The sequence below is a fragment of the Mesocricetus auratus genome, unplaced genomic scaffold (assembly GCF_017639785.1).
Source record: "Mesocricetus auratus isolate SY011 unplaced genomic scaffold, BCM_Maur_2.0 Super-Scaffold_100676, whole genome shotgun sequence".
NCBI classification, from domain to species: Eukaryota; Metazoa; Chordata; class Mammalia; order Rodentia; family Cricetidae; genus Mesocricetus; species Mesocricetus auratus.
Window position 1 is genome coordinate 2,162,628 of NW_024429266.1, and position 26,145 is coordinate 2,188,772.

At 41.8% G+C, this 26,145-nt stretch overlaps 1 protein-coding gene across 7 annotated transcripts in view; it reads left to right on the plus strand.

Annotated features, from left to right (window-relative positions):
• Positions 1-25,864, plus strand: part of Syt14 (synaptotagmin 14) — a 114,608-nt gene extending 88,744 nt beyond the window's left edge. For 4 of the 7 annotated variants that reach the window (XM_040738072.1, XM_040738069.1, XM_040738065.1 and 1 more), the window contains 3 exons: positions 14,789-14,978; positions 17,566-17,622; positions 18,849-25,864. In XM_040738072.1, coding sequence (XP_040594006.1) covers positions 14,789-14,978; positions 17,566-17,622; positions 18,849-19,162 — 561 coding nt within the window. In that variant the 3' untranslated portion in view covers positions 19,163-25,864. Of the gene's footprint in view, positions 1-14,788; positions 14,979-17,565; positions 17,623-18,848 lie in introns of those variants that run through there. The other 3 variants (XM_040738070.1, XM_040738066.1, XM_040738068.1) reach the window with 2 other exon arrangements.
• The last annotated feature ends 281 nt before the right edge of the window (positions 25,865-26,145 follow it).

Consider the following 26,145-nt stretch of genomic DNA (forward strand, 5'->3'; position numbering starts at 1 on the left):
TGTTGTTGTGGCCTGTTGTTTGAGGTATATTCTGCCAATCCTTGCTTCAGTGTTGGGATGTTTAGCCCGTCTACATTCCATGTGATTACTGTTGACCAAAATGCCTTATTGCCATTTGTTTTCTATGACTTACTCCTTGTCTCTCTGCTTCTCCATTACAGATTTATGTTGTGTTAGGTATTTTCTAATATGCTGCATTATTTACCTTTCTACTACTCTGTTTTTCAAGTTACTTCCTTAGTGAGTTTTCTGGGAATTACAATTAACATCTTAATTTAAAGTAATGTAATTCAAGTGAGCACCAACCTAATTTCAGTAGTATATAAAATTTGCTTATGTGTGCCCCATCCATTTTCCTTCTCCATCTTTGCTGTTATTACCATACAAACTACATCAGTATATATTAGAAGTTTATTAACAAATGTTTAGATTTATTGCTTTATTCACTGTCTTTTAAATTGGATAGTAAAGAGTTGTATATTGTTTTCCCATTCCTGCCTTAACAAATTATGAAAAACATAAAATTTCTTACCTTTACATTTGAAGAACATTAGTCTCCAATTGTCAGCCAGGAAAGGGCCGTGCTTTGTGTTTCCTTTTCTGTCTTCTAAAGACCACCTCTGTTTCTTGGCTCGCGGTCCCTTTCTCTGTCTTCCAGGACAATAGCAATGACATTTTGGTCTCACTCTCTCATTGCCTCTCTGACACACTCCTCCAACAAGGCCACGGCTCCGAGTCAATCCTTCCTACACAGGTCCCAACTGAGGGCCAAGTGTTCAAACATGTGGGAGCCTGCGAGGCTGCTGTCACTCAGGTCCTCACAGATGCCTTTCATCAGACTGAGATGTTTTCAGTCATGGTTTGAGATGTCTTCTGTGCCTTCACGTCCTTCCTCCCAGAATTCTGATACGTTATGCTTGATGAGGTTTCTCACGGGCCTTTGAGGCTTTATTCTCTTTCTTGTCATTTTTTTCACTCTTAGGCTGGAAATCCTCAGATTACTTAACCTTCCAATTCAGTGCTGTTGATCTCTTTATTGAATTTCTCATCTCAGTTATACTTTTCAAATCCAGAGTTTTCGTTTGCCTTTTTTCTAAACAGACATTTGCATCTCTTTATAACTGTTCTGTACTTATATGGTTTCCATTAGCTATTTGAACATGATTAAAAGATGTGGTTTAGGAGCTGGAGAGGTGGCTCAGAGGTTAAAAGTGTGGGCTGTGCTTTGTCGAGGATCCAAGTTCAGTTCCTAGCTCCTACGCTGGGTGGCTAACAGTCACCTGTCACTAAAGCTCCAGGGGATCCTGGACCCTCCATGGGTACCACATTCATATACACAAACCCACAGATATGTACACAATTTAATTTTTATTTACAAAAGAAAAGAAAAGTTTCTGGTGTACAGTCTTCTCCTGAAGCCCATTTCTACCTTGCACAGTTTCTGTTGAGGTTTTGGGGTTTTGTTTTGTTTTTATTTCTTGTAACCTTTTTGTTGTTTAAAAAAGGTAGAAATTTAAGTGTTATAAAAGACTGCATCTATAAAGGGGCCCATATCCCAATTATTGTTGCTTTTCCCTCATTATCGCTGCTTTTTGCTTGAAAACGGGTAAATTCTTTAAATTCTAATGTTTATCATGTGCAATTGGACTAATTGCTGGACTCTGGTTACATTGGTATCAGCTAATGTTTGGACTGATATTCCCTAAAAGCCTTGAATCATTAATTCTCCCAGCATTTTATGGGGTTATGTGTATTGTAATATGCCTTTAGGGTTCCTAAAGCCAGCTTAAAGCTGCTTTAGCTTTCACTTCCTGAGTGCACAGAGTCTTAGGCCAGCTGGACATGAGGATTAGGACCTTACCTGCTACATTGACCTCTGGGTCCCTAAGAAGGTGTCGAAGCTTTAGAGCTTGTTAAAATATCTCATTCCCCGTAGATTTTCCTCTTGTTTTCAGGGACCTCCAATTAGCCTCTTCTAGAACTGCACCTTTGGTAGTTACAGCATTAAACAGTTCCAAGAATTGTAACCAGCCTTTGTCAGCCATAAGGGCACAGCTGTTGTGATTACATAGCTCAAGTCCAAAGCCAAGTGAGATGGAGCCTTGAGCATAGAACCTTCCTGGGAACTGTGAGGCAAGCTGAGTCAGGGCAGTTCTCTGAGAAGGCTGCTGGCCACTCCAACCCCTGTTTCCTGCTCAGTGTCTTCCCAGCTTGGGAGGGGCCCGCTTTTTAAGATGGCGAACTAGGGAGCTGAATTTTAAGGGCTGTGAGGCTCATTGTTCTTAGGATACTCAGTTATGCTCTTCTGAAAGCATTCTGAGGCAGGGAGTTTGGGTTAGCTCGGATTGCTGAAAAGGTTCATTTTCACAGCTTTTTGCTGATGCTTATGATGCTTGTGTGGAGCAGAGAACTTTCAGAAGTGCCTGCTTTACTCTTCTGCCATTAAGTATTTCGAGGAGAGAGATGTTTGTGGAAGTACAGCTTACTGGTGTCAAGTGTTCTCGCCTTAGTGTGGGGATAGGTAGGGTGTGATAATATGATCCCTCCCCCCACTCATACAGTAAAGAAAGACCCGAGACATCAGAGGAGCCAGTCAAGGCCAGAAGTTCAGAGAATCAGAAGTCACAGATGACACGGCTGTGGAGAAAACCTGACTAAGAGCAGAATTCTCTCTCATGTCTGCTTTCTACCCCCCCCCACCTCCTCCATACACGCCCATGGGAGGATGCCTAGTATGGTACACGAGAGGCATAGGATGAGCAAAGACAGCTATGATGCCAATATGTTACGGAAGTGAAAGCACTATATGTTGCCTTATATAATCTTATAACTGGGCAAGATGGGAACAAGGATTTCCATGTTATGATAGAAAGCAGCTAGAATGTCAGTAGGCAAGTGCTTTCAGTGGTAGCACTCACTCCATAATAGGTAGAGTTGCTGCAAAGCTCTTCTAGTCTCTTGTGAGCCGGGCACGCCTGCCAGAGACTTTGCCATGCTTCCGTCCTTCGTGTTTGCCTTCTGGGAGAGTGTCACTGTGACCTCAGATGCACAGTGCTGCTGCCTCAGCCTCCCAAGAGCTGGGATTGCAGGCATGTGTCATCACACCTGGCTTCAAAATACTTTCTAGACTCCTTCTACCATCTTGGCGCATGTGTGGGCCTGCTGAAAATGGAACTTGTAGAAGGTAAATGTGCCTAGAAGGCTGTGGCGCATGGCATTTGAGCCGGAGGAAGCACACAGCTCTTCTTAAAATTAAAGGTTATTCTGGAGATGAAACCCAATCCTATGTGGGTAAGAGATGTGCTGATGTAGATTAAAAAAAAAAAAAAGCACAGCAACCATTGGTGGTAAAGCTTCAAAAGTGACACAGGAAAAGTAACTCAGGCCCCTGTAACAGCTCATGCCAAATTCTGAAACAGCGTTCCTACACACCATTGGACACCGAAGCTGTGTGATGCTGTCCTCCTCATGGGTTTAACTAATGAAAAGTAAATAAATAAAAATGTGTTTGTTTTTCAGAAATGATTGCTAGACGAAAATTTCCCCAACTCTGGTCAATGGGGTAAGACTGAAAGAGGATACCCAAGATATGTGAGCTAACTCATGGAAAATACAATTTTAACACTGTCTCAGCTAGGGTTCTATCGCCGTGAAGAGACACTGAGACCACGGCAACTCTTATAAAGAAAACATTTCATTGGGGCTGGCTGACAGTTTCCGAGGTTCAGTCCATTATCATCATGGTGGGACCTGGCAGTGTGCAGCAGACATGGTGCTGGAGAAGGAGCTGAGAGTTCTGCATCTTGATCTGCAGGCAGCAGAGTAGACTCTGTGCCACACTCAGTGTAGCTTGAGCCTAGGAGACCTGGAAGCTCACCCCTACAGTGACACACTTCCTCCAAAAAGCCCACTCCAACAAAGCCACGCCTCCTAAGAGTGATGTTCCATATGAGCTTACAGAGCCATGTTTTTCAAATCAACAGGAAGACTTTGCAGCAGCAAAAATACAAATGTTCTAATGTGGAGAGCTCAAGATGCATATGCTGTCAGTTTCCTGGAAGAATTGAGACTTGATCATTGCAGAGTTGAGCCTGACACCTGTTTTCCAGCAGGTGTCAGCATTACTTTAAGTAGCGACCACGGGCTTCTGTGGAAGGGGATGGCTATGACTACTGTTCTTTGTTCTTACCATCCTGGTGTTTGCATAACTATATTGAAATACTCCATATTCTACTTAGAGCTGCATTCAGTATTTTACCATCTGCATTTTTTTATGATGATCATCTGTGGGATTACTTACCTATAATACTAAGGAACAAAAGTTTCCATTCTCAGAAGACTTAATATTTCAAAGACACTGGGTCAACAGGGGGCAGCATAATCATAGGATATTTAAACTTTGATAGTTTGACCATTTAGAAACAAGATACGAATTTCCTGTGGGAGGGCCATTTTCAAGCATAAAATAATACCTTTATGTCAAATGAGATACAATTTATAACCTAACAGTATAAAACAGATAGTGATACTTTTACTAAAAGAAATAGTACTTTATAGTATTTACTTATATTAAACACTGAAAATAATGGGCTTACTTTAAATAACAACAAAAAATTTAGAAGAAAATTTCCAGAAAGTGCTATGACTGCCTTCCATTTACAGATGAGAATATCTGATGAGAACCTCAGTGAAATCTTACACCATATCAAGTCATACGAGCACAGAGAGTTCTAGAGCTTCCACAAGGGCTCAGTCTGGGAGCCCGCCATTGCACAACTGTGAGTAGTGCACGTCAGTGTTAATGAATCACTGATATTCAATCCTGTCCACTCCTTTGGTTTTCATTGTGCAACTTAGAGGAAACCCTGATTTACACTGATGGATTAGAAATGATAACTTCAACTCCTTATTCTGCAGCCTCCAAATATTTGCTAATTAAGTAAATGTCAGGAAAACGTTTATTCCGTGGTAGGAAGGGTAGCATATTTAATCTGCTACTTTCTAATATGTTGGCAAGTAGTGTAATGACAAAGGCAGTGGATACAGCTATTCCCCGCCTCTCAGGTAAGCAGAAGCATGAAGATGTTAACTACTCACTAGAGTCCCAGTGTGCAGTGGGCAGACATAGAGACCCGCACCCCACATTCGCTTACCTTACACTGTGCTGCTTCTATTACTCATTCATGTCCCGTACTGCTTGTATTCTCTATCTTAAATAACTAGAGTCATGTTTTAAAAATGAAATCCAGTAGAGTCCAGAAAGTACAGTTATGGATAACAGCATCATCCAAAACAGAAATAATGTTTGGAAGTAGTCCAGAGGCATCATAGCTTAATTGCCATTTGAATTCACTTTCTTTTTTTTTTTTTTTTTTTTTTTTTTTTTTTGGTTTTTTGAGACAGGGTTTCTCTGTGGCTTTGGAGGCTGTCCTGGAACTCACTTTGTAGACCAGGCTGGCCTCGAACTCACAGAGATCCGCCTGCCTCTGCCTCCCAAGTGCTGGGATTAAAGGCGTGCGCCACCAACGCCCGGCTTGAATTCACTTTCTAATAGTAAAAACATGTCACACAGAGTCAGATAATCTCATTTAAAATATTAATAGAAATACTCTGTACATTTAAAATACACCACCTGGAGTCTAGAGATACGTCTTGGCAGCCAACAGCACACACTGCTTTTACAAGGGACCTAAGTTTGGCTCCCTGCAACAGTGTCAGGTGGTTGCAGGCACCTACATTCATATATATAGACACACATCATTAAAAATGAAATTTTTAAAAGAATACACCAACCTGCACAGGAATAACCAATTGTAGCCTACTATATAATCCAGTGGCCAGTTTGAATAGCTAACCCTCCAGTGTGTCCATGAAGTCATGTTTGGAGGACAGAGTTATACTAACTTAGCAACCAGCCTGTGTTGCAAGTCTCAGAAAGAAAGCTTTTTCATTTTTCAAGAATATAATGGACCATATATGACAGGAAGTCAAGTCCAGTACCCTAACCTTAGAGCAAGACTCTTAGTTCCTGAATGTATGATTATTTCCACTATACTATGTTGTCATTTTTAAAAGCAGTGTGAGAGAGAAAGATGCCATGTGACAGAGCTCACACAGGTTTTTTTTTTTAATTAGAGGACAAGGAATAGGAAAAGGAGGGAGGGGAAGGGAGATACCAGCTTCTGGAGCAGCAAAAGAGAAAAGAGAGGCAGGGATGGGGTGGGGGGAGAGACAGGCAGAGAACCAGAGAGAGAGAAAGGAACAGACAGAGGGAAAAACTGGGAGGTGGTCAGGGCCCTTTTAAAAGGAATGTGGTGACTATGCACAGGTAGTGCTCTTAGTGGTTGCAGCTGAGGATGTATCCTGTCAGAACCCCAAGGGCACAGGCCAGTTCAGATGCCTGAAAACTAACAATGTCTAGATCTCCAAGGCTAATTGTAACTTTCGTTCTATTTTGTGTGTTTTGTTTTGTTTTGTTTGAGATGGGACTCATGCAGTCCAGGGTGTCCCTGAACTCGGTGTGTAGCTGAAGGTAACCTGGAGTTTCTGATCTTCTTATTGCCACCTCTCAAGTGCAAAATATACATTAAGTCTGTTTACTACTCGATAAAAGTTGCGTTTTTTTCTCAAGATGTAAAATATACATGAAGACAGGCCTTGGGGACCCTCTGTAGTGGAGGCATTTGTTAACGGCGTAGCTAAGGAGGTGTGATCCCTGTCTGGACACTAAGCTGTGCTGTGCGAACCTCCTCTGTTCTCGTGACAGAGCTGGGGGCTTCTCTTTCTCCTGTGGGTGCATACAGCTTTCCCTCCGTGCTTCCGTCCATCAGTTCACGCTCTCCAGTGTTCAGCTCAGCCTACCCAGCACCTAGTGAGGTGCAGATGCTGTGAGCGACATGGGATCTGACTAAGAGGCTTGGAGTCTTGAGGAAGCAGTGAGACAGCAGTGGACCCAGCAGAAGTGCTCACCAGTGTGCTCTGAAACTTAACAACCCTTGTCTGACATGCCCTTCTTGTGCCCTCTGATGTCCCTCCAAAGCCACTCCCAAATGCCCAGAGATAAACTTCTGAAATCCAGAGCTTCTCACACACATTGGTTTTCCTGTATAAAATCTCCCACGGCGTTTGGTCCTATGATGCCTTCAAACTAGCCCATCCCTGAATTATGGTATCATGCACGGAACAGGCTCTCCATGGCCTTCTTGCTGAGCATTTCAAGTAGCTGTTTGTTGTTCTATTATTGTCTGGGCAGTCACAAATAAATTAGGACTATGAGATGTGTTTTTACTGAACAGCTGGGCATGGTTGCACACACCTTTAATCCCAGCACTGTGGAGGCAGAGGCAGGCAGATCCTTGTGAATTTGAGGAGCCTAATCTATAATAGTGACTTTCAGGCTAGCCTGAGCTATGTAGTGAAAGCAAAACAATTTTTTTACTGAACAGCCTGAGAATACAAATACTGTACTGATTAGTACAGTGCTGGTAATGCACTCATTTTTTTCTGGTGGATACTATCCCGACTGCTTTTACCCTAAATGAAATTGTTTCTATTGCTGTTAGAGAAACCAAACCTATGATATACAGAATTCCCACAGAAGTAAGTCCTTGGGAAGTGAGTTTACACTTTGAAAAGTTTAAGCCTGAAGAAATGACTTACTGAATGACAGTAGTGTCTTCAAAAGAACAGTGTTTGGGCACTGTAATAGTTCACCTAACACTCCGAGGATATTTCTAGACAACAGCAGGCTGTCAAGGAATAAAGAGATAAGAGAAGAAATGGAGAGAAGATAACAGTATTGGGGAAAGAGACTCAACCAATGAACACCTGGGCATCACTCTCCTCAGAGCATGGGTAATGGTCCCCACAAACAGTGAGAGGAAGCAGGGCAAATTTTCAGCTGAGCACACTTTAGTGCTCAAACATCCGTATCTTTCTCTTACAGACATAGTACCCAGATTTTGTTTGAGGCTCCAACCTATAACTGCATTGGTCCAGTTTTGTTACTGTAATAAAATACCCAAGGCATTAGTATAGAGAAGAGGTGTGTTTAGCTCATAGTTTTGGAGGCTGAAAGATCCATCAGCATGGACTGGGGTCTGTGAGGGTCTCTCTTGGCTGCAGTGCATCATGGTACGGGTTTGTGTGTTTCAGCTGGTGGGTAGTGTCTTTTTCCTCTCCTTACAAAGCCACTGGGATGCAGTCTTGAAGGTTTCACCTGAGTGACCTGCTATAATCAACCCTAAACACTCAGCCTTCTGTCATTAATTTATAACTCCCGCATAAGTTGGGAGTGGAGACCAGGTTCAACCCATAACATCCTTTTTTCCAAACTCTCCAGTGACTTCCTGGCCCTGACTATCCAGTTCTGCAGGCCTCAAATCCTCCGAAAGCTGTTCGCTTTCTGGCAGCTCACAGAACTTCCAGACACCATCTGGCAACTGATAAGGAGAGTGCCTGAAAATAAAACCAAGCATAGGGGACAGGGAGGAGAGGAAACTGGGTCCCGTGGTGCAGGTTGAAACCTGGACCAGCTGAGCTTCTTGAGTCCGGGTATTTGATGAGTTATACCAATACAGCCCAGTTTTAGGTGTGCTGGCCGCTTCCAGTCCCACTCAGGCTTAGACCATCTTCCGCTGCTCTCCTTTGCACTGCCCGCAGCCCCAGACCCAGCCTGGCTGCTTCCTCTCTTCTGAGACCTCTCTGTTGTCATAGGTGACACCCTTGTCTTACTTGACAGCGCCCTTGGTGCTGAATACTGTCTTCCAGCCACAGTGAGAATAAATACAACACAGATTATTCAAATTTGCATTAGTTATTATACAGTTCAGTTTCAACTTTAAAATTTTGTGTGTAAGTAGCTAGAAGTAAGCTAGACTCTACTTAGTGTCAATGAGAAGCCCCAAGTGTTCACTCTGTGGGAACTGTGTTCATCAAATGACTATTCTGGATGTTTACTTGATGTAAACCTATAAAGCATCATTTAGGCCATGGGCATTGATTCTGGATAAGATTAACACTTTATAGAATTCACTCATCTGTGTGAAATTTTAAGATTATTTTTTCTCTCCTCACAGAACTGATAATAATCCTTTACCCTCTGGCCAAAAAAAAAAAAAAAAAAAAAAAAGACTTCAGGAAGAAGAGGAAATATTAAAAAAAAAGTGAGAGCCTGTGGTACCAGCGCAGTGCCTGTTCAGATCTGTGTGGGTCTGGGTTAGTCACCTACAGTTACTGGCACCTAGGCAAGCCCCTGTTGTAAATTCATGACAAGGTCTGCAGAGATTACCAAAGGTAGAATTAAGGAGGAGCAGCAGTGTGAAGTCTGCTCTTGCCCCTCACTCTGTGTCCATTTTTCACAGCCTCGGTGGGCTCCTTGGACACTGTCTACCTCAGACAGGCACTGACACCGAGGCCATCAGCTTATCTACCACTTTCTCTAAAGCAGGGTGCAGAATGAACTCTTAGAGCACAGCCTTTTCTTGTGTGGGCTGTGCTGTTGCGTTACACTGAGGCTGACGCAAACAGCATGATCACGGGGGATCTCAACACTCATCCCGTTGTGCACACCAAGAGAAACTCCCTCACCAAAAGCATCCCTGGTGACTCTGTGGCCGGGCTGACAGGCAGCTATGGGGTCACATTTTGTTCTAACAGATGCTGCTGGTGTAACAGGTGCAGCAAGTGTGTTCAAGCATGTTTTTGACACCATTTTCCGAAGTGATGATATAGCCTGATTGAAACTAAAATTGTATTTTCTTCTCCAACTGTCAGAAAAACATACCAAACCATGGGAGTTTTACCCATGATTTAGGTATATCCCTTTTGTCCTACTCTGTAATTTTGAGGTATATTTGAAAAATGGCATTTTTATCTTCCTGAAGGCTAGACCAATTAGTTAATTCAGATATGTGCTCATTCTTTTTTATTACATACATAGCCAAGAGTAGATTTAAATTTGAAGATTTATCTAAAACATTAAAAAATTTAAGATTAAGATTTTTAGTGTGTGCATGTGTACAGTCGTGTGTGTGCATGTGTACAGTCGTGTGTGTGCATGTGCACAGTTGTGTGTGTGCATGTGTACAGTCGTGTGTGTGCATGTGTATAGTTGTGTGTGCATGTGTATAGTTGTGTGTGTATGTGTGTGCATGTGTACAGTTGTGTGTGCATGTGTATAGTTGTGTATGTGTGTGCGCATGTGTACAGTTGTGTGTGTGCATGTGTACAGTCGTGTGTGTGCATGTGTAGTCGTGTGTGTGCATGTGCACAGTTGTGTGTGCATGTGCACAGTTGTGTGTGTGCATGTGCACAGTTGTGTGTGCATGTGTATAGTTGTGTGTGTGCATGTGCACAGTTGTGTGTGTGCATGTGCACAGTTGTGTGTGCATGTGCACAGTTGTGTGTGTGCATGTGTACAGTTGTGTGTGCATGTGTATAGTTGTGTATGTGTGTGCGCATGTGTACAGTTGTGTGTGTGCATGTGTATAGTTGTGTGTGTGCGCATGTGTACAGTTGTGTGTGTGCATGTGTACAGTTGTGTGTGTGCATGTGCAGTTGTGTGTGCATGTGCACAGTTGTGTGTGCATGTGCACACTTGTGTGTGTGCATGTGTACAGTTGTGTGTGCATGTGTATAGTTGTGTATGTGTGTGCGCATGTGTACAGTTGTGTGTGTGCATGTGTATAGTTGTGTGTGTGCGCATGTGTACAGTTGTGTGTGTGCATGTGTATAGTTGTGTGTGTGCATGTGCACAGTTGTGTGTGCATGTGTATAGTTGTGTGTATGTGTGTGCATGTGTACAGTTGTGTGTGCATGTGTACAGTTGTGTGTGGGTGTACTGCAGTGTGTGTTTAGTGACCAATGAGCAACTGTCATAATCCTCTCTTGCCACCATATAGAATTCATGAACCAAAGTCAGGTCACTGTGCTCTCTGACAAGAGTCTGTATGAGCTGAGAGACATGGCTTGAAATTTAAAAATTCTTTAATTACATTGTTGTATGGAATAGCCTTCCTCTTTTCCTCCTCCCTCCATCGCTTCCTCCTTTGCTCCCCTCCCTCTCTCCCTGTCTTCCTTTCTTTCATCTTTTCATTCACCATTTCAGCCCTCTATTTCTGCTATTCTAACTCATGGGATTTCTTTGGGAATCTTCAAATAAAATTCTGAATATTTATTTTACATATGTGTGTATATGTGTGTGTTTTCCTTATAACAAGCAATTGTTTCTTAAACCTTTTTTCTTATTAAAACCCAGTGCACTTTGAAAAGCGTAAAAAAAGAACAGAAATGATACCACCCATTTATCACAAATATATACAGGTAAAATAAAAACAAAGCCATTGCTCAGGGATCATCTATCACACCCCTCTAGAATTAACCACAATTTACAAGTATATTAATCACGTCCTTGCTTTCCTTTGTCTAACCCCCGTCATACTTCTGAAGCACGAGGTTTAGTTTACTACCTGTCCTCCAGGTTGTTTGGTTTGGGCTTGTTTTTAATGCACACAAATGGAATTACATTAGCATGTGACCTTCTAGGGCCAACATTTCAATTACACTTGTAGCATAATGGTTTTTACTGCTCTGAGGTACACCACTGTATGAGTTTACCAAAAGTCTTCTGTCTGTTCTGCCATTTGGGTCTAGGGTAAGGAGTGTCTCTCTGGGCATTATTCTTTCTTGTCTCTTGGTGACACTGCGTACATCCTCATTGGAGATGCGTATGTGCGTATGTTAGGATTGCAAAGACAGGGGTATGTGTCTTTGGCATTTCTGAAAGTAGCATCTGCTTACAGACAACTCCCACCAAGGACAGGGATGGTCTCCCCTTCTCTTTGTCCACACCACACTAGATATTCTTTTTGCCCATCTGTTTATTGTCACCCCAGGATTTGAACTTCCATTCCCCTGATTGCTAATGAAGTAAAAAAAAAATGCAAAGAAATCTGTTGAGACTTTTACTGGAACTACATTTAGTCTATAGATGATGGGGTGGGGTGTTGTGAAACAGCCCTCTAACATGTTTGCTGAGCTTGTCTGTAGAGAAGGCTTCATTTTCTTAGCAATGCTCATGTTTTCTGAAGATAACTTGAAGGCCAGCATGTCATTATTATATTTATTCTAGATAGTGTATGTTTTATGCTGTGGCAAATGTTCTCCCTTGTTTGTCTGAGACAGGATCTCACATGGCTACCACAGAGCTCATGTGTAGACCAGGATAGTCAGAAGTTTGCAGTCCACCTGCTTTAGTTTCCTCATCAGTGCTGGGATGCAGGCATCAGCCACCATACTCAAGTCTATAAATGCTTCTTCTTGTGAATTTCATTTTCAAGTATGTTGTCGATATATTTGCTTTGTGAATATGTTCAAATTTTACCTTTTCGTGCAACTGCAGTTCTTCTGTGAATTTGTTCAAATTTTCCTTTGTATTTGATTCTCTAGTGGACAAGCTTACCCACTCCTCTTCTAAATTATGATGCCTTTAATTATTTTATTGTTGTTTATTAAGACTAGGACCTTTACTGACTGTGATTTCCACCACAATGGTGACAGTTTCAAAGAGGAAATAAGTTATAGGGTTTTTTGAGTCCAGGTCTCATATAAGCCAGGATGGCCTGGAATTCACTGTGTAGCCAAGAGTATCCTTGACCTTTTATAATATTCCTAAATGTTGAGATTATAGGTATGTGCTACCATGCCCAGTTTCTCTGGTGCTGGAGCCTGGACCTAAAGCCTTGTGTGTGCTATAGCTCCATTCTGCCACCCCACCTCAGTGCAAATTTTTAAGTGTGATATTGTGTGTTGTGGGTTTGGTCTGATAATAGTTTACTTAGGAATTTTAGGTCCAGATTCACAAATGAGCAACTCATGTGATTCTTACTCTTTTTATGTCTATCCTAACACTCATTCCCAAGGGTTTGTTAGATTCTCAGTACAATGGGGGACGAGGGCTGTTTCCTCTTTACTGTCTGAACATGTTTGGGGTATAACCAGTTAGAATTCACAAGAGAAACTGTCAAGGCTAAAATGTCTTGTTTTGTGTCTACTTTTTAAAAGTTTTAGTTACAAATTCAATCTTAAGTAAGACAGTTGGGGTATTCTCTTTCTTTTAGTGCCCCTCCTGTTATCTGTCATTCTCTAAGAATGTCTTCATTCCATCTGAATGTCAGATTAGCTGGAAGTTGTTTGTGCTACTCTCTTGTGTATTCACGCTGTGTAGGATATGCAGCATGCTTGCTCTCTCTTGTTCTCTCATTGAACTTTCCAGAGATTTATCCATTTTTGTTGATCTTTCCAATCAGTTAATTATCTCATTCTCATTACTATTTGCTCTCTCAAGAATTACTTAGAAATGTATCCAAATATATCATAGGTCTTTTGTTCCTCTCTAGAAAATAGTTTGTATTTCCACTTGATCAAAAAACACACTATCAGCCGGGAAGGTTGTGGTGCACAGCTTTAATCCCAGCACTCGGGGCGGGGCAGACACAGGTGGATCTCTGTGGATCTGAGGCCAGCCTGGTCTACAGAGTGAGTTCCAGGACAGTCAGGGCTGTTGCACAGGACACTCTGTCTTGAAAAGTAAATAAATTGACAAAAACATACTATGAATTTTTTTCCTCATTTGAACATTATCGTTACTTGCTTTATTGCTGTAAGGCCTTGGTGCCACTATTGGGTGTGCCTGTCTGTGTCCATGGTTTGGCCTCACTTTGTCGACATGCAAACCTCCCACATCCTCTTTGCCCCCTCTGCTGCTTACCCAGCCAGTCGCTGAGAGAAATGTGCTGCTGCGCCACTGGTGAGTGTTTCTCCTTAAACGGTCCTTGTGTCTTTAGCCCACATTACAAAATATATACAAATGTGGAGTTTCCCTGTTTTCCAAAAAATGAGCATGTAGTCGTCATCGTTAAGAGTACTTCTTCACCTCTGATGATTATTTTATCTTCCAGGAGACACAGACTCGTCAGTTTTCTTTTAGTTATCATGTGCATAGTAAATACCACCATTTTTTTTCACTTTTCTGCTTCTCTATTTTAGATATTGGCATTAAATGGCAAATAGCTTTGTTTATTTACCAACATGTGCCAATCTTGATCTTTAAGAATATAGTTGAGATGTTTAGTGCAAATAAATCTAGATTCACATCCATGTCTTGAGGTTGATAACTCTTTAGAAAATCATCTTTTAGCTTCAGGAAACACCTCATTACAGTGCGTAAACTGAAGAAACTGTTGAGTTGTTGAGATGCTTCAGTATGTAAAAGACTCTTGCTGTGAACTCTAATGACCTGAGTTCAATCCCTGGGACCCCCATGATAGAAGGAGAGGCCAGTCCTGGTAGCTGCTCTCTGTGCACATGCACCGGCACACAATAGATAGATAAATAAATAAATATGAGTTTTAAAAGAAGTGTCTCTGATTTGCCTACGGATATGCAGGAATGTGGAAGTTTCTTCATCTCTTACTTGACTGAAATGTCTTCAGACTATTTCTAATTGAGTGTTTGGGAGTGTGGTATGCATCTCCACCCTCGTCTTTTTCATGATGTAGTTTCAGTATACACAGCATTGCCATTTTACTTCTTTTGTTTGTTGTAGTAGTTGGTGGTGTTTGCGATGGGTCCTTCTGTAGCTCTGGCTGGCCTCAACTCATTGTGGACCAGAGAGATTCACCTGCCTCTGCTTACTGAATGCTGTCGTATACCCCCACATCCAGCCAACAAAACATTTTGTAATCTGTGTTTTATAAAATACTGTAACAGTTTCACGCTTGCTCTACAGGGCTGTGACTCCCAGGTGAGCTTGTCAGAGGTGTCCTGTGGGGAAAGTACATCCTCCTGTCAGTCTCTTGAACATGGCTCCGTTCCAGAGATCCTCATCGGACTCCTCTACAACGCCACCACTGGAAGACTGTCAGCAGAAGTGATCAAAGGCAGCCACTTCAAAAACCTGGCAGCAAACAGACCACCCAGTGAGTGAAAACAAATGTTTTACCCCAATCTTTCTGTACTTAGGGGACTCCCATCATTTTAGTCTTAACCAATCACAATGAAACACTGAATCATCAGCCAACCTGCTTCATGTTTTCTATTGCCAGTCATTTGGGAAGTAGAAAATGTGAAATTCAAAATATTAATTGTATGGTAACAGGAATTCTAAGTTTTCATAGTGTCTGCAGAATAAATTATCCCTATTATAGCCATTATCTTTTAATGCCAGAAGAAGTTACAGGGTTTTAAAAAGTAGCTACAATTCACAGATATTAACAGAAGAGTATGTAGCTTTTGTCAGCTGACGATTACTGTTGTGTTTTCTGTCTGCGTGCAGTACTCTGAGCTACTGTATCTACTTCTGTATTTCCCTTCTTTTACCCTTAGCACCCTATGAAGAAAGACATTTCTTCTTCTTTGAAAGTATAGGTGCTCAGGATGTAGTTGAGCAGCACAGTATATACAGGCCTGGGCTTCAGCACCAGCACCACGCAGACACAGAAGCATCACCCTACACAGTCAGCAAGACTTTGTCTTCCCAGTACAAGTGAAATCAAGACAGTGCTTGCCCTAGGTGTACTGAATGGGGAGCAATGGGTGTCTGTCTGCCCTGACTGTCCCCTCTCCTATGTCCTCTCTCTGACTACTGAATATGAGAGTAGGTTTGGGAAGTACAGGGAAACTGTCCCCACCCCACTCCAGAGCTGTGTATGTGTGTGAGCCAGATCTAAATGGGGGCAGAACAACTCCTCTAAATTTCTATAAATTAAACTTGTTCATGCCCTGGACTAAAACTGAAAAGAAATTGTGAGTGATCAATAGCTTAAATTTGTTTAAAGATTTCCCAGAGACTTCCTTAATATAATCTTAATCAGGGTACCAAGCAGAGGGGGACCTTTTTCTATCCTTTACATTAAATTTTGCTTTTAAATGTCATAAAAATTCATTGTTGAATGAAGGTGAAACATTATAAAAAGATAATAGGTTTGTGCCAAGAAATGTTGGGGAACTTAACTTCATAGAATACATCTATCCCTAAATTGAGAAGTCTGGAGGGCAAGGCTAGAAAGATGACTGAGCAGTTAAGATCCCTGGTTGTTCTTCCAGAGGACTCAGGCGCAACTCCCAGTACCCAAATGGTAGATCGCAGCCATCTGTAACTCTAGTTCCGGGAACCCAGTCCATTTTTATGGTCTCTGCAGGCATTGGATACATACATGGTGCACAGACATACTTGCAGGCTAAACACCCATACACATAAAATGATATTTGAAATTTGAAAATAAGAATCTAAAGAGAAAAATTATAATCTCCATAGACAAATGGCCTGACCATGCAAGTCTGTTTCTTAATAGGGAAAGTTAAGTTTATGCCTCTCACAGGGTACTTGTGACAAAGGTGTATAAAAGTAGAATTAGTACCATCCACTTCTCATTTCAAAGAGAAAACTGAGTGTGTGAAAGAACACACTGAGAACAGGCAGGCTGGGGAGTCTTCATCCAAACACAGGGATAATCTGTCTACAAAGGACTGTAGAGAACCTGAATGAGATTTGCAGCTGGGCACATGTGAGCTTGTGAGGCCATGACAACCACAACTGTGCTTCCCTGACCACAAGAGCAGAGGGCAACACTGCACCAGGAGGCAAGCTGTCAGTCTCTGCCTCACACCTACGCTGGCGGTTCAATACATTGTCACGAATACTTATTGGACATGTCAAAAAGTAGCAGGGTGAAATGATAGTGTGATATAGAAATACAGCACAGGTGTCGGAATGAAAGGAGAGCAAGGCAAGGTCAGACAGGAAACTTAAGGATGTTGGGCCTACAACATGGAGTCTGTCCTTGGGGCAAAAGCATGACCTCAGTCTCAGGTTGATTAGTGATGTTAGCTATGGAGTCATTAGTAAGTAAATAAAGCCAACTTTTAAAATAATGATATAAAGGTAAGGCATTCAGAAAAGACATGTCAGATATAAGGCAATTGTGTCAGCGTGTTCTAAATTGTAAGATTATAGCCCTTCGTTGATACTCAGGTCTAAGCTGTCAACTGCTGAAAACCAGGTAACCTCAGATCCCCCAAGAAGCAGGAGCTACAACCAAGAGCAAGTGTTCTGACCATCGTATTTCATTTTGTGTGGCTTAGTTCTTGATTATATTGGAAGTAATCAGACTATTTGAAATTCTAAATATTGCATGGGTAAAATTAAAATGTAGCACAATAATAATGATCCTATAATGATTGTATTCAATCTTTTGTAGCCTGATAATTTGCATGATTCTATATGTTCAGTATGCTTTAGATCAAGAACATACCATTATAAATATGTCCCCCTCTTAAAACAGTGTAATTTTTAAGATTACACAATGATGTTGATTTCGTCATTCCATGAAATTTGTAAAACAGCCCTTTGTTCAGCCTTCTACTTGAATTAAAATGCTAAAGTTTTGTGTTTTTCCACTCAAGTGCACAGTGTTTCCTCTTTAATTCTGACCTTTGACCCCCTTTCACGCAAAGATTGACATCTGGTCATTATTTCTTTTACTGCTTTCCACCCCCTGTTGTCAGATGGACTGTTCTGTTGTCTAAAACACTTGATAGGTGGACAGGTTTATATAATCCGAGGTGAGTTCCTGTAGAGGCTAATTGGATGTTGTCTTTTCATGCAAAAACAAAATGCCCTAAAACTTGCCAGCAGTGAGACTGTCCACCATGTTGGTTTCCAAAACAATGCACATTTTTATCTGTGGTATTTTAATAAAACTAACTTAGACTTTATCTCTGATTATGGATGATGGTATTCAGACTATTAACAAATGAACCAAACTTTTTAAGATAAAGGTTATTTTTTATTTCTTTGTATTTTGATTTATGATAGAAATAGATATCTCATGAGGCCATGGCAATTATCTTTGAAATTTTGATATGAAGTACACATGATGGATCAACATGCTGAGATCATTTGCATGAGTCTAACAGACTTGAAAAGTCTTTTAAAGAGAGAATAATATATCTCCCATATAAAAAGGCCTTGAAGTGTTATATTTTACTTTGTATATGAAACATCACTTCAGTGTTTTTGTAACTGATGAAAATAATTAATATCATTCTTAAGATTTTAAATTAAATTATGCCTGAAAGAAACCCAGTAGTGTTTAACTACCTACACACACACCCAAAAAAGAACATCAAATGTACTCTTGCATGAAACTGTAAGAAAGTTTTACTTGGTTTGCTAAACGTTGACCCCTTAAAGCATTTGGCTTCATTGGACTCTTAATGCTTTCAGTGTGTATTTAAAAACCACATCCATGCAGAGATTTTTTTGACATTTCATCTTAAGCTGTTTCAGTGTCACCTTCGCATTCTTGTCTTCCTTTCCTCCTCACCATCTGCCTTCATTTCTCTTTGTTCGTTTATTCTTCCTCTCTGAAAACAGTGGAATGCTGTAGTGTTGTGGCTAATCGAGCTTGCTAAGTGTCTATTAATGCTATGATGTCCCGCTTAGTGGAGTGAAACAGGGTGGTGATGGGCAGGGGAGGCTGTGGGAGGCCAGTGAGGGGTGGGAGGGGGAAGGAAGGATTATGAGGTATACCTTTAAATTCCATTCTTAGAAATAGTGAGGCTAAGGCATTACTACTATCTAAGTATTTTCAGCCAACTTAGCATTCTCTATATTTGTCACATATTTAATAGGCATCTACATTAAAACTGAGTTAGTTCAGTTTCCATCAAACATGGTATACACCATATCCTTATAAAGTGTGACTACCTAATCTTGGCATTTATCACAAGAAAACTGTCAGTTTGTTTCAAATGATATGTGTGGTGTGCTGGTTTTCTTCCTTCAGATACATATGTTAAGTTAACACTGCTGAACTCCATGGGCCAGGAGATGTCCAGATGCAAGACATCCACCCGCAGAGGGCAGCCGAACCCGGTGTACAAGGAGACCTTTGTTTTCCAAGTGGCCTTGTTCCAACTTTCTGATGTGACTCTCATACTGTCTGTGTATAACAGGCGCAGCATGAAAAGAAAGGAGATGATAGGCTGGATCTCCTTAGGTCTGAACAGCTCTGGGGAGGAGGAGCTCAGACACTGGACTGCAATGAAGGAGTCCAAGGGACAGCAAGTGTGCAGGTGGCATGCCCTGCTGGAGTCCTGAGGAAGGCAGCTGTGAGCCAGCGCTGCCGTTGTCTCCTGGTCGCCGTCAGAGGAGCTGTTCCCTGGAGAGTCCTCGTCCACGCCCTGTCACCGTGCCCCACACTTACAGAAGAACCATCCAGTGCTGAGCTGAGGGAAGGAGGCTCTGTCTCTAGTAGGGCTCTCATGAAAAACCATGAAACTTGTATCCGTAGTGTCCAGCAGTCCTCCAGAAACTGAGTAACATGCTTTTGATTTGAAGTTTATTTTATTCACTGAAAGAGCTAGGAATTTCGTGGAGATTGTGATTTCAACCCAGAATTTCCATTGCAGCACTACATATCATCGTCCATATGCTATCTGTAAAGCATTATGAGGGCCAGTCCTTGGGTAGATCTCAGTGATATCTCAAGGTTCATTTACACTGATGATACTGTCGTTTCAGATATGCTCTCTCTGTGCCTCAGCCTTTCTTTATAGTACTAAACCCAAGTGCAAAATTCCCTCCAGGAAAGTTTAAGGTTGGTTTATTTCTTTACTTCCTTCTTTTTTCTGATCCAAAGAGACTGTGCCCCATTGGTCCCTTGCAAACCTTTCTGATGGTACTGCAGAAACTTCACAACTTTATGTTCAAGGCCTTTGTGTACTATATGTTCCAGTATAGAAAGTGGTAGAGCAAACCCCTCCTTTGGAATTGCTTTCAGGGGTGTGTCTGTCCAGCCGTGGGATGTGGCAGACACGGTAGGTAGATAGCTGTTGAAAATGGAAGACAAAGGAATTCTGTCTGTCTGTTCCAAGTGTCCAGTCTTCATCAGGAGTAAAGCAGGGTTAGCATCAAACCCGAAGCTCCTGGAGCCCTCACTCAGCCCCATTTCTTGGTTCTCAGCTTTAATCCAGTTAGGATCATTATTCTGCGGTCCCTTGTGCTCTGGTGACCTGTGCTGTGTTTTGTGGTGTCTTCAGCGTGATGTCACTCTGTGCCTTTCATGCAAGTTGACCTTGCTTACACAACTGGGAAGCAGTATCTGCAAATCTGGCCTTCAGCACGCGTAGGTGTGAAGCTCCTTGGCAGTGCCGTGTCCTTGCCCCTGTCTGCAGCATGTGAGGCTGTGCACTGTGCTGGCCTCCACAGGCCGAGCACATTCCTGTCCTGTATTCATATTTAGAAACCATAGGCCAATTGGATATAATATAAGCTATTTTCTTTTCATTTTTCTCCTTACCTAACATAAAATTTTATGCATACACTTTACTAGAGTATGTTTTATGTACATGAAATTATTTTCATTTTGCTCTTTCTCATTTCTAGTTAAACTAGACAAAAAAATGTTTACCAATTAGTGAAAAGCTGTGTCACGGTTGTTCCAACCCCAGCTGAGCACTCTGGACTGTTACTGTGAACCAGGACTCATCAATACCATGCTGACACAGCCACACACTGATTTATTAAATGTGGCAGTACTGAAAGGCCTTAAAAATCGCACGCAAGAGACCATGAACTTCTACATTTTTAGCTTAAAAGAAGGCATCTCTGTGCTTTCAAACAGCATTTTAAGGGGAAAAATACAAATAGGAAGCATGGAGTTAGTTTTCAGAGCCCAGCTGAGCTCACCCCTATACCCAGCATAGTGGCTTATCCCTGTAATACTAGCACTGGGGAGGCTGAGGCAAGGGGATTGCTGTGAGTTTGAGGTCAGCCTGGGCCACATAGTCCCAGGCCATCCTGGACTACAAAGAGAGAACTGTCAAAAAATAAAAAATATGTCAAAAAGGTGATTTGGAAAGAAAGCATTGGGACTGGGGAGATGGCTCAGCCACTAAAGGCCAGGTTCACAGCCAAAAAGAAAAAGAAAGCATCCTTCTGTCATTCTTTCAGAGAGATTTTCAGGAGTTTGTTGTTATTTTAAATAAAGTGGATAAGGTTAGAAATTAAACCATGAACAAGAAGCAAAAATAGTTGTTTTTTTAAGTGTTGTTGAAGAACATAGTAAGGCAAAATGTGAAGAAGGCTATTAGGTTACACTGAAAATTGGGTGCAGGCATTTGATGCTACAGGGAGCTTTTGCTGTCTTTGAAACAATCAACTGCATGACTAACAATGGTTGTCTTCCTAATAAAGTCACTGGTCTTCTTTGTAAGGAAGTTCAAGTCGACATTATAAGACCAGCTTGGTGCTTTCACTGTGTGGAGAGGAAAACCTGTTACTTGTTAAACCTCCTTCTGGAGACTGCCCAGAACTGTGTACTGCCCAAGTTCCTCAGGGGTATCCGGTGCAAGTGTCACTACTCATGTGTGGCCTGGAAAGAGATTTCAGTCTTCTTTAACGTCAGGACAGCCCTCCATCCATCCCATGTTCCAAGTCCTCAATGATTACAAATTATATGTGTGCACATAACGCACACACACAACACAGCATGCCATGTGCGTACAAAGGTGAAGGTGCCCCGCCTTCTCACGTAGCTGAATAGAAAGGCGTTTCTCCAGATCATGGATTGCTTTTTTCTCTTCTAAAATTTCTAAATGTGATGTTAGGTTTGGAGCCGAATGCTGTCATTCTGCCGGATATACACAAATATGCATCTTTTTCTCTCCTACAATTTAACACAAATACTTCCCCAAATTATCTGAGCCACAGATGTTGACTTGGGAACCATTCTGCTAAAGTCAACAGTTGACTGGAACACGGGGTATTCTCAGCCTCCCCAGTGCGGCTGTTGATTGTTGTCCGGCCTCCCAGAAGTTTCTGTCATTTTGGAGCCAGAGTAGCAGCCACCTTTAATTTGAAGTAAGATTGCACATTATCTCACTGCATGTGAATTCCCTATAGTGTTGCGTTCACTAACGAAAGTAACTCATTAGATCTTGTTTTAAGAAAAACTACTTAAACTTCCTGGATGACGATGCTGCTGCTGTGAAGTTGGGTGTTGTTAGGGGGTGTGATCTGATCTGTGCAAACACAGCCAGCTCTGTGTGTTATACCACTGCTTCCTCCCTGAACTAACTGGGAGCATGACCAGTGCCTGGGAGTCTGATTGCATCAACGGGCAAGCAGAAGCAGAATCCAGGCTGTTCCTGGCAACGAGGAATACAAATGATATCCCAGATCTTTGAGGGAACTAAGAACTAGGGGAGCTATTTGAAGTGTGCACAGTAGAAGGCCAGTGGTCACCAACCGTTCTTTTCAAAATCCTTGTCCAGGTATCACTAGAAAGGACACAAAGCTGCCATTTATCTCCATAGACTGGAGAATTCATAGAAAAAAATTCGCATTGCTAGTTGTTATTCAAAGTTTCTCTCTCTTACTTTCTCTATAACCCATTTCTTCCTCTTCATCTGTCAACTGAAAGTGGCCATGCGTGTCCCTGTCGCCAGCCAGTCTGACACTGAAATAAGGTGAGGCATGCATTGAGGCACTTAAGACTCCCTCCAGAGCTAAAGTGCTGCTGGTGGTTATAGCTGTGGCTTAGTAAAGAACTGGGACAGTAATTTTTTTATTTATTTGACTCTCACAACATATGAGAGGCGAGTAACATCGCCAGCATTCTATCTGTGAAGAAGCTGGTGTCTGGGGAAGCAGAGCCGACCCCCTAAGGCTGCCCCTCTTTGAGGAAAACCGCCCTAGAAGCGGCATGACTCCAAGCCCACTCGTGCACATTACATCCTCACCATCTCTGTCATGAGTGAAGTGAGCAGCACTGGCCTGGGCAAGTCCTGCCCAGCTTGTTTGAATGGCAGAGACAGGCCCCAGAGAGTAGAGCTTAGAAAGCAAAATGACGGTTGAGGGGGCTTGCCTTCTCGGGACACAAGCGGTACTTAATTCACAGCCAGCTTCCTGCCCCTTCATTGTCGGCAATTATGTGTCCCAGAGTCTCCACCAGCCCTTCTGCTAAGAGGGGCACGCAGCAAATACTGATGAGTGAAATCTCTGTGGCAGAACCTGTACTCCTGTTGTGAAAATCTTCCTTTATGAACCTTGTTCGCTGACTGGGTTTCCTCTTCTCCATTTACTATATATATATATGAGAATCCCAGCTGTGTGCTGTGTGCTGTTGTAGGGCTACAACTGGATGGACAGTCTTCCCTCATCATCTTGTATTCTACAGTAAGGAGACCGGCATGGGATGGTGATTTTTGTTGTTGTTGTTGTTGTTGTTAGATATGAGGTGTAGAGAAAGGTCACTGGGCTTGATCAGGAAGTAAACCGTGAGTTCAGCAATACCCCTAGAAGATGAGAACAAAATGTGGGTTGGACTACCACCAAACTCCCCCAAAAAACACAGACAGTGGTTCCCAGTGTGTAGTGTATGTAAGAGTTCACTCTAGGTTCTATCCGGAGAGTCTTTCTCACGTGATGTAGAGGAAAGCCTGTGAGTTCAGGCTGAATGAGCTCTCCAGGAAATCCCACCTGGGCAGTACTGGGATATAACACTTAGTTTCTAATCTGCAGTTGTTGGCAGCAGTTTCATCGATTTCAACCCACAGATTAAATCTTAATGTGGGAGTGGTAAGGTGTGTAGTTTCTGGGTAACTGAGAAAGCAGCTTCTTGAGGATGAAGAATCTTAGACCGTTGTGTCCTATTCTCTCCTTCCGATCTCTCTCATGTTGCTTTCAAAGAACAATTTCCAAACATACAGAACTGACGCTAATACCATAAAGTTAGAGGACAGCCTTCTTAAAGGCAGGGATGGCATTTTGGCAGTTTTGTTGGAAAAATAGCTAAAGATATTGATATTTCCTGCCATGCGCTGGCATATCTTGGCTGAGGGGAGACAAGGACAACTGGCGAGTACACAACGCTGCTGACGTGTTGTGAGTGATTATTTCAAGCACGGCTGGAAAGGTATGGTGGTGCTCCCAAATAGTTTGAGCTTATCAGGAGAAAAGCTACAGTAGTAACATATTTTAAATTTTTATTTATTATGTTTCTACATAGTCTTACTACAATAACTTTCTGGTGAAAATAATACAGCAATTCTGAGGCATTTTAAAGCTGATACCAAGGGGACAGCCTTCGCCTTAGTTGGCAGTGACTGCCATATCCCAGCAACTTGGCTGGACTTGCACCTGACTTCCGAAATAAGGTAGTGTGTCAGAACTGCTTCTCAGTGCGTGAGCTATGAATTTTAAGAGTCTGATAAGTATTGGGAGCTAGTCTTTTTCTAAAACTCAAGAGGTTCATCACTGCTTGGAACTTCTGCACTGGGACTTCGCTTCTCAAAATGTAATTTTTATAGAAAAGCTCAATCCATGGATCTTTTTATTCAGTATCTCCTTCTCTCCCTCCCTTCCCCATCCTCTCTCCCTCTCTTCCTCTCTTCCTTTCAGTTTCTGAGGCACGGAGCTTCCTTAATAGTCTAGTTTCTATGGAGCTTTCTTACTTATTTTTCTAATAATAGGTGTAACCAAATGATGATGTTTAACTGCTCCGTGAGCAGAACTGTCTCAACCAACCCGAAGAAACGTGCTGCCTATCGGTGTTTCCTTTGGTCTCAACTGTCTGCAGCCTGTTTGCTAGTGACTCTCCCCATGAGTGGGCTTTGCTCTTGTACATAGTATGTCCATGTGATCATCAACAGTGCTGTGTTGTTGTCACACGTTTATATGCACTCGATCAAAACTAAAAGCTGACAAGTGTGTGAGCCATCATTTTGTAGAGTGAACGGCTGAACCACCTTCCTGTCACCGGAGTTGCGCCGTGCGTCTGTCCGTCCGTTGCCTTTAACTCTCATAACTTCTTTTGTACTCTCTACACCGACTATTGCGGTGCCTTTTTCCTTTTGTATAATTGTATTACATAAAGAAATTGCTGACCTGTGTGTAAAAATGTCAAAATTACACCAGTCCAAGGAGATTTTCATGGCAGTTCAATTTTCCAGAGAATAAATTTTTTGTGTGCATTAAAAGTTACTTTTCTTCACATTTATCTTAAAAAGGAAGTGTTCCAGTTTTAGCATTCATGTGGAGTAGATAAACTTCTTCAATGCTGATACATAAAACTCATCCCTAATTCTCAACTGGCCACAGGATGTTAACATGACTGTTACATACACAAATATCAAGTGGGTCTGTGTGTCCCCAAGACTGGGTTTGAAACGAATCACATATGCCATCAAATACTGTTGTCAGAGTGTTTGGATCATATTTTTTTACTGTGAGTCAAATCTGACCTCTCAAGGAAAGCACACTCCAGGCAAACACTCTAAAGTGATTCCTTGAAAGTTCATATAAATCAAGAATGGATGAAGTTGCTTCAGTAGGCTGGGCTCCTTAGCTGGAATGTGGCATGGATCCCATTACCTAGCTTTGTCTTTCTCTGGCTGTGAGCCTGTCCTCATTCCCTTGGATTCCTGTTAACAAGCCCCTTTTCTAAAGGTAACAGTATAAAGTATATTGTCTACCAAGACCTTGCATGTAGGTTCATGTTACATTTCCATGTCTATTTTGTTTCTAAGAGGATAAGAACCAGTGTTAACACATACTTAGGCATTTGGTGGTCTAGTCTGATAGAAATTCAAGTTGCTACATCACCTTATTTCTGATGGATTGTCTTTGAATCCTGAGTTCCATCAACTGACCAGCCTTTTCTTTTTCTTTGGCTTTTTGAGATAGTGGAGCACCAGTACCTACTTGGTCTGTTTGTGTTTGTTTGTTTTTGGTAAGGAATCATCTCTATTAAACACAATGGAAATGCATTTGTGCTCAAAATAAATATATTTGTAACAAGCTCTTCAACCATAGAAAAGTACTTTGTATCTTTTCCTAGTATCCACTGGTTAATTCTGCAACCTCAAATCAGTGTTCTCAAAAAAGTTTCTGAATTCTAAACAATACCTCAATTAGGGATGATTTGTTAATTGTTTGGTACTTGGAAGGATATGCATATGGTTCATGGCTTCCTATTTCCAAAGAATCACAACAGATAAACAGTGAAATTCCAGCAGAAAGTTGGCACTGCTGCACTCTTGCTAGAAAGCTGGAAAGTTATCATTTCCTATTATTAAAAT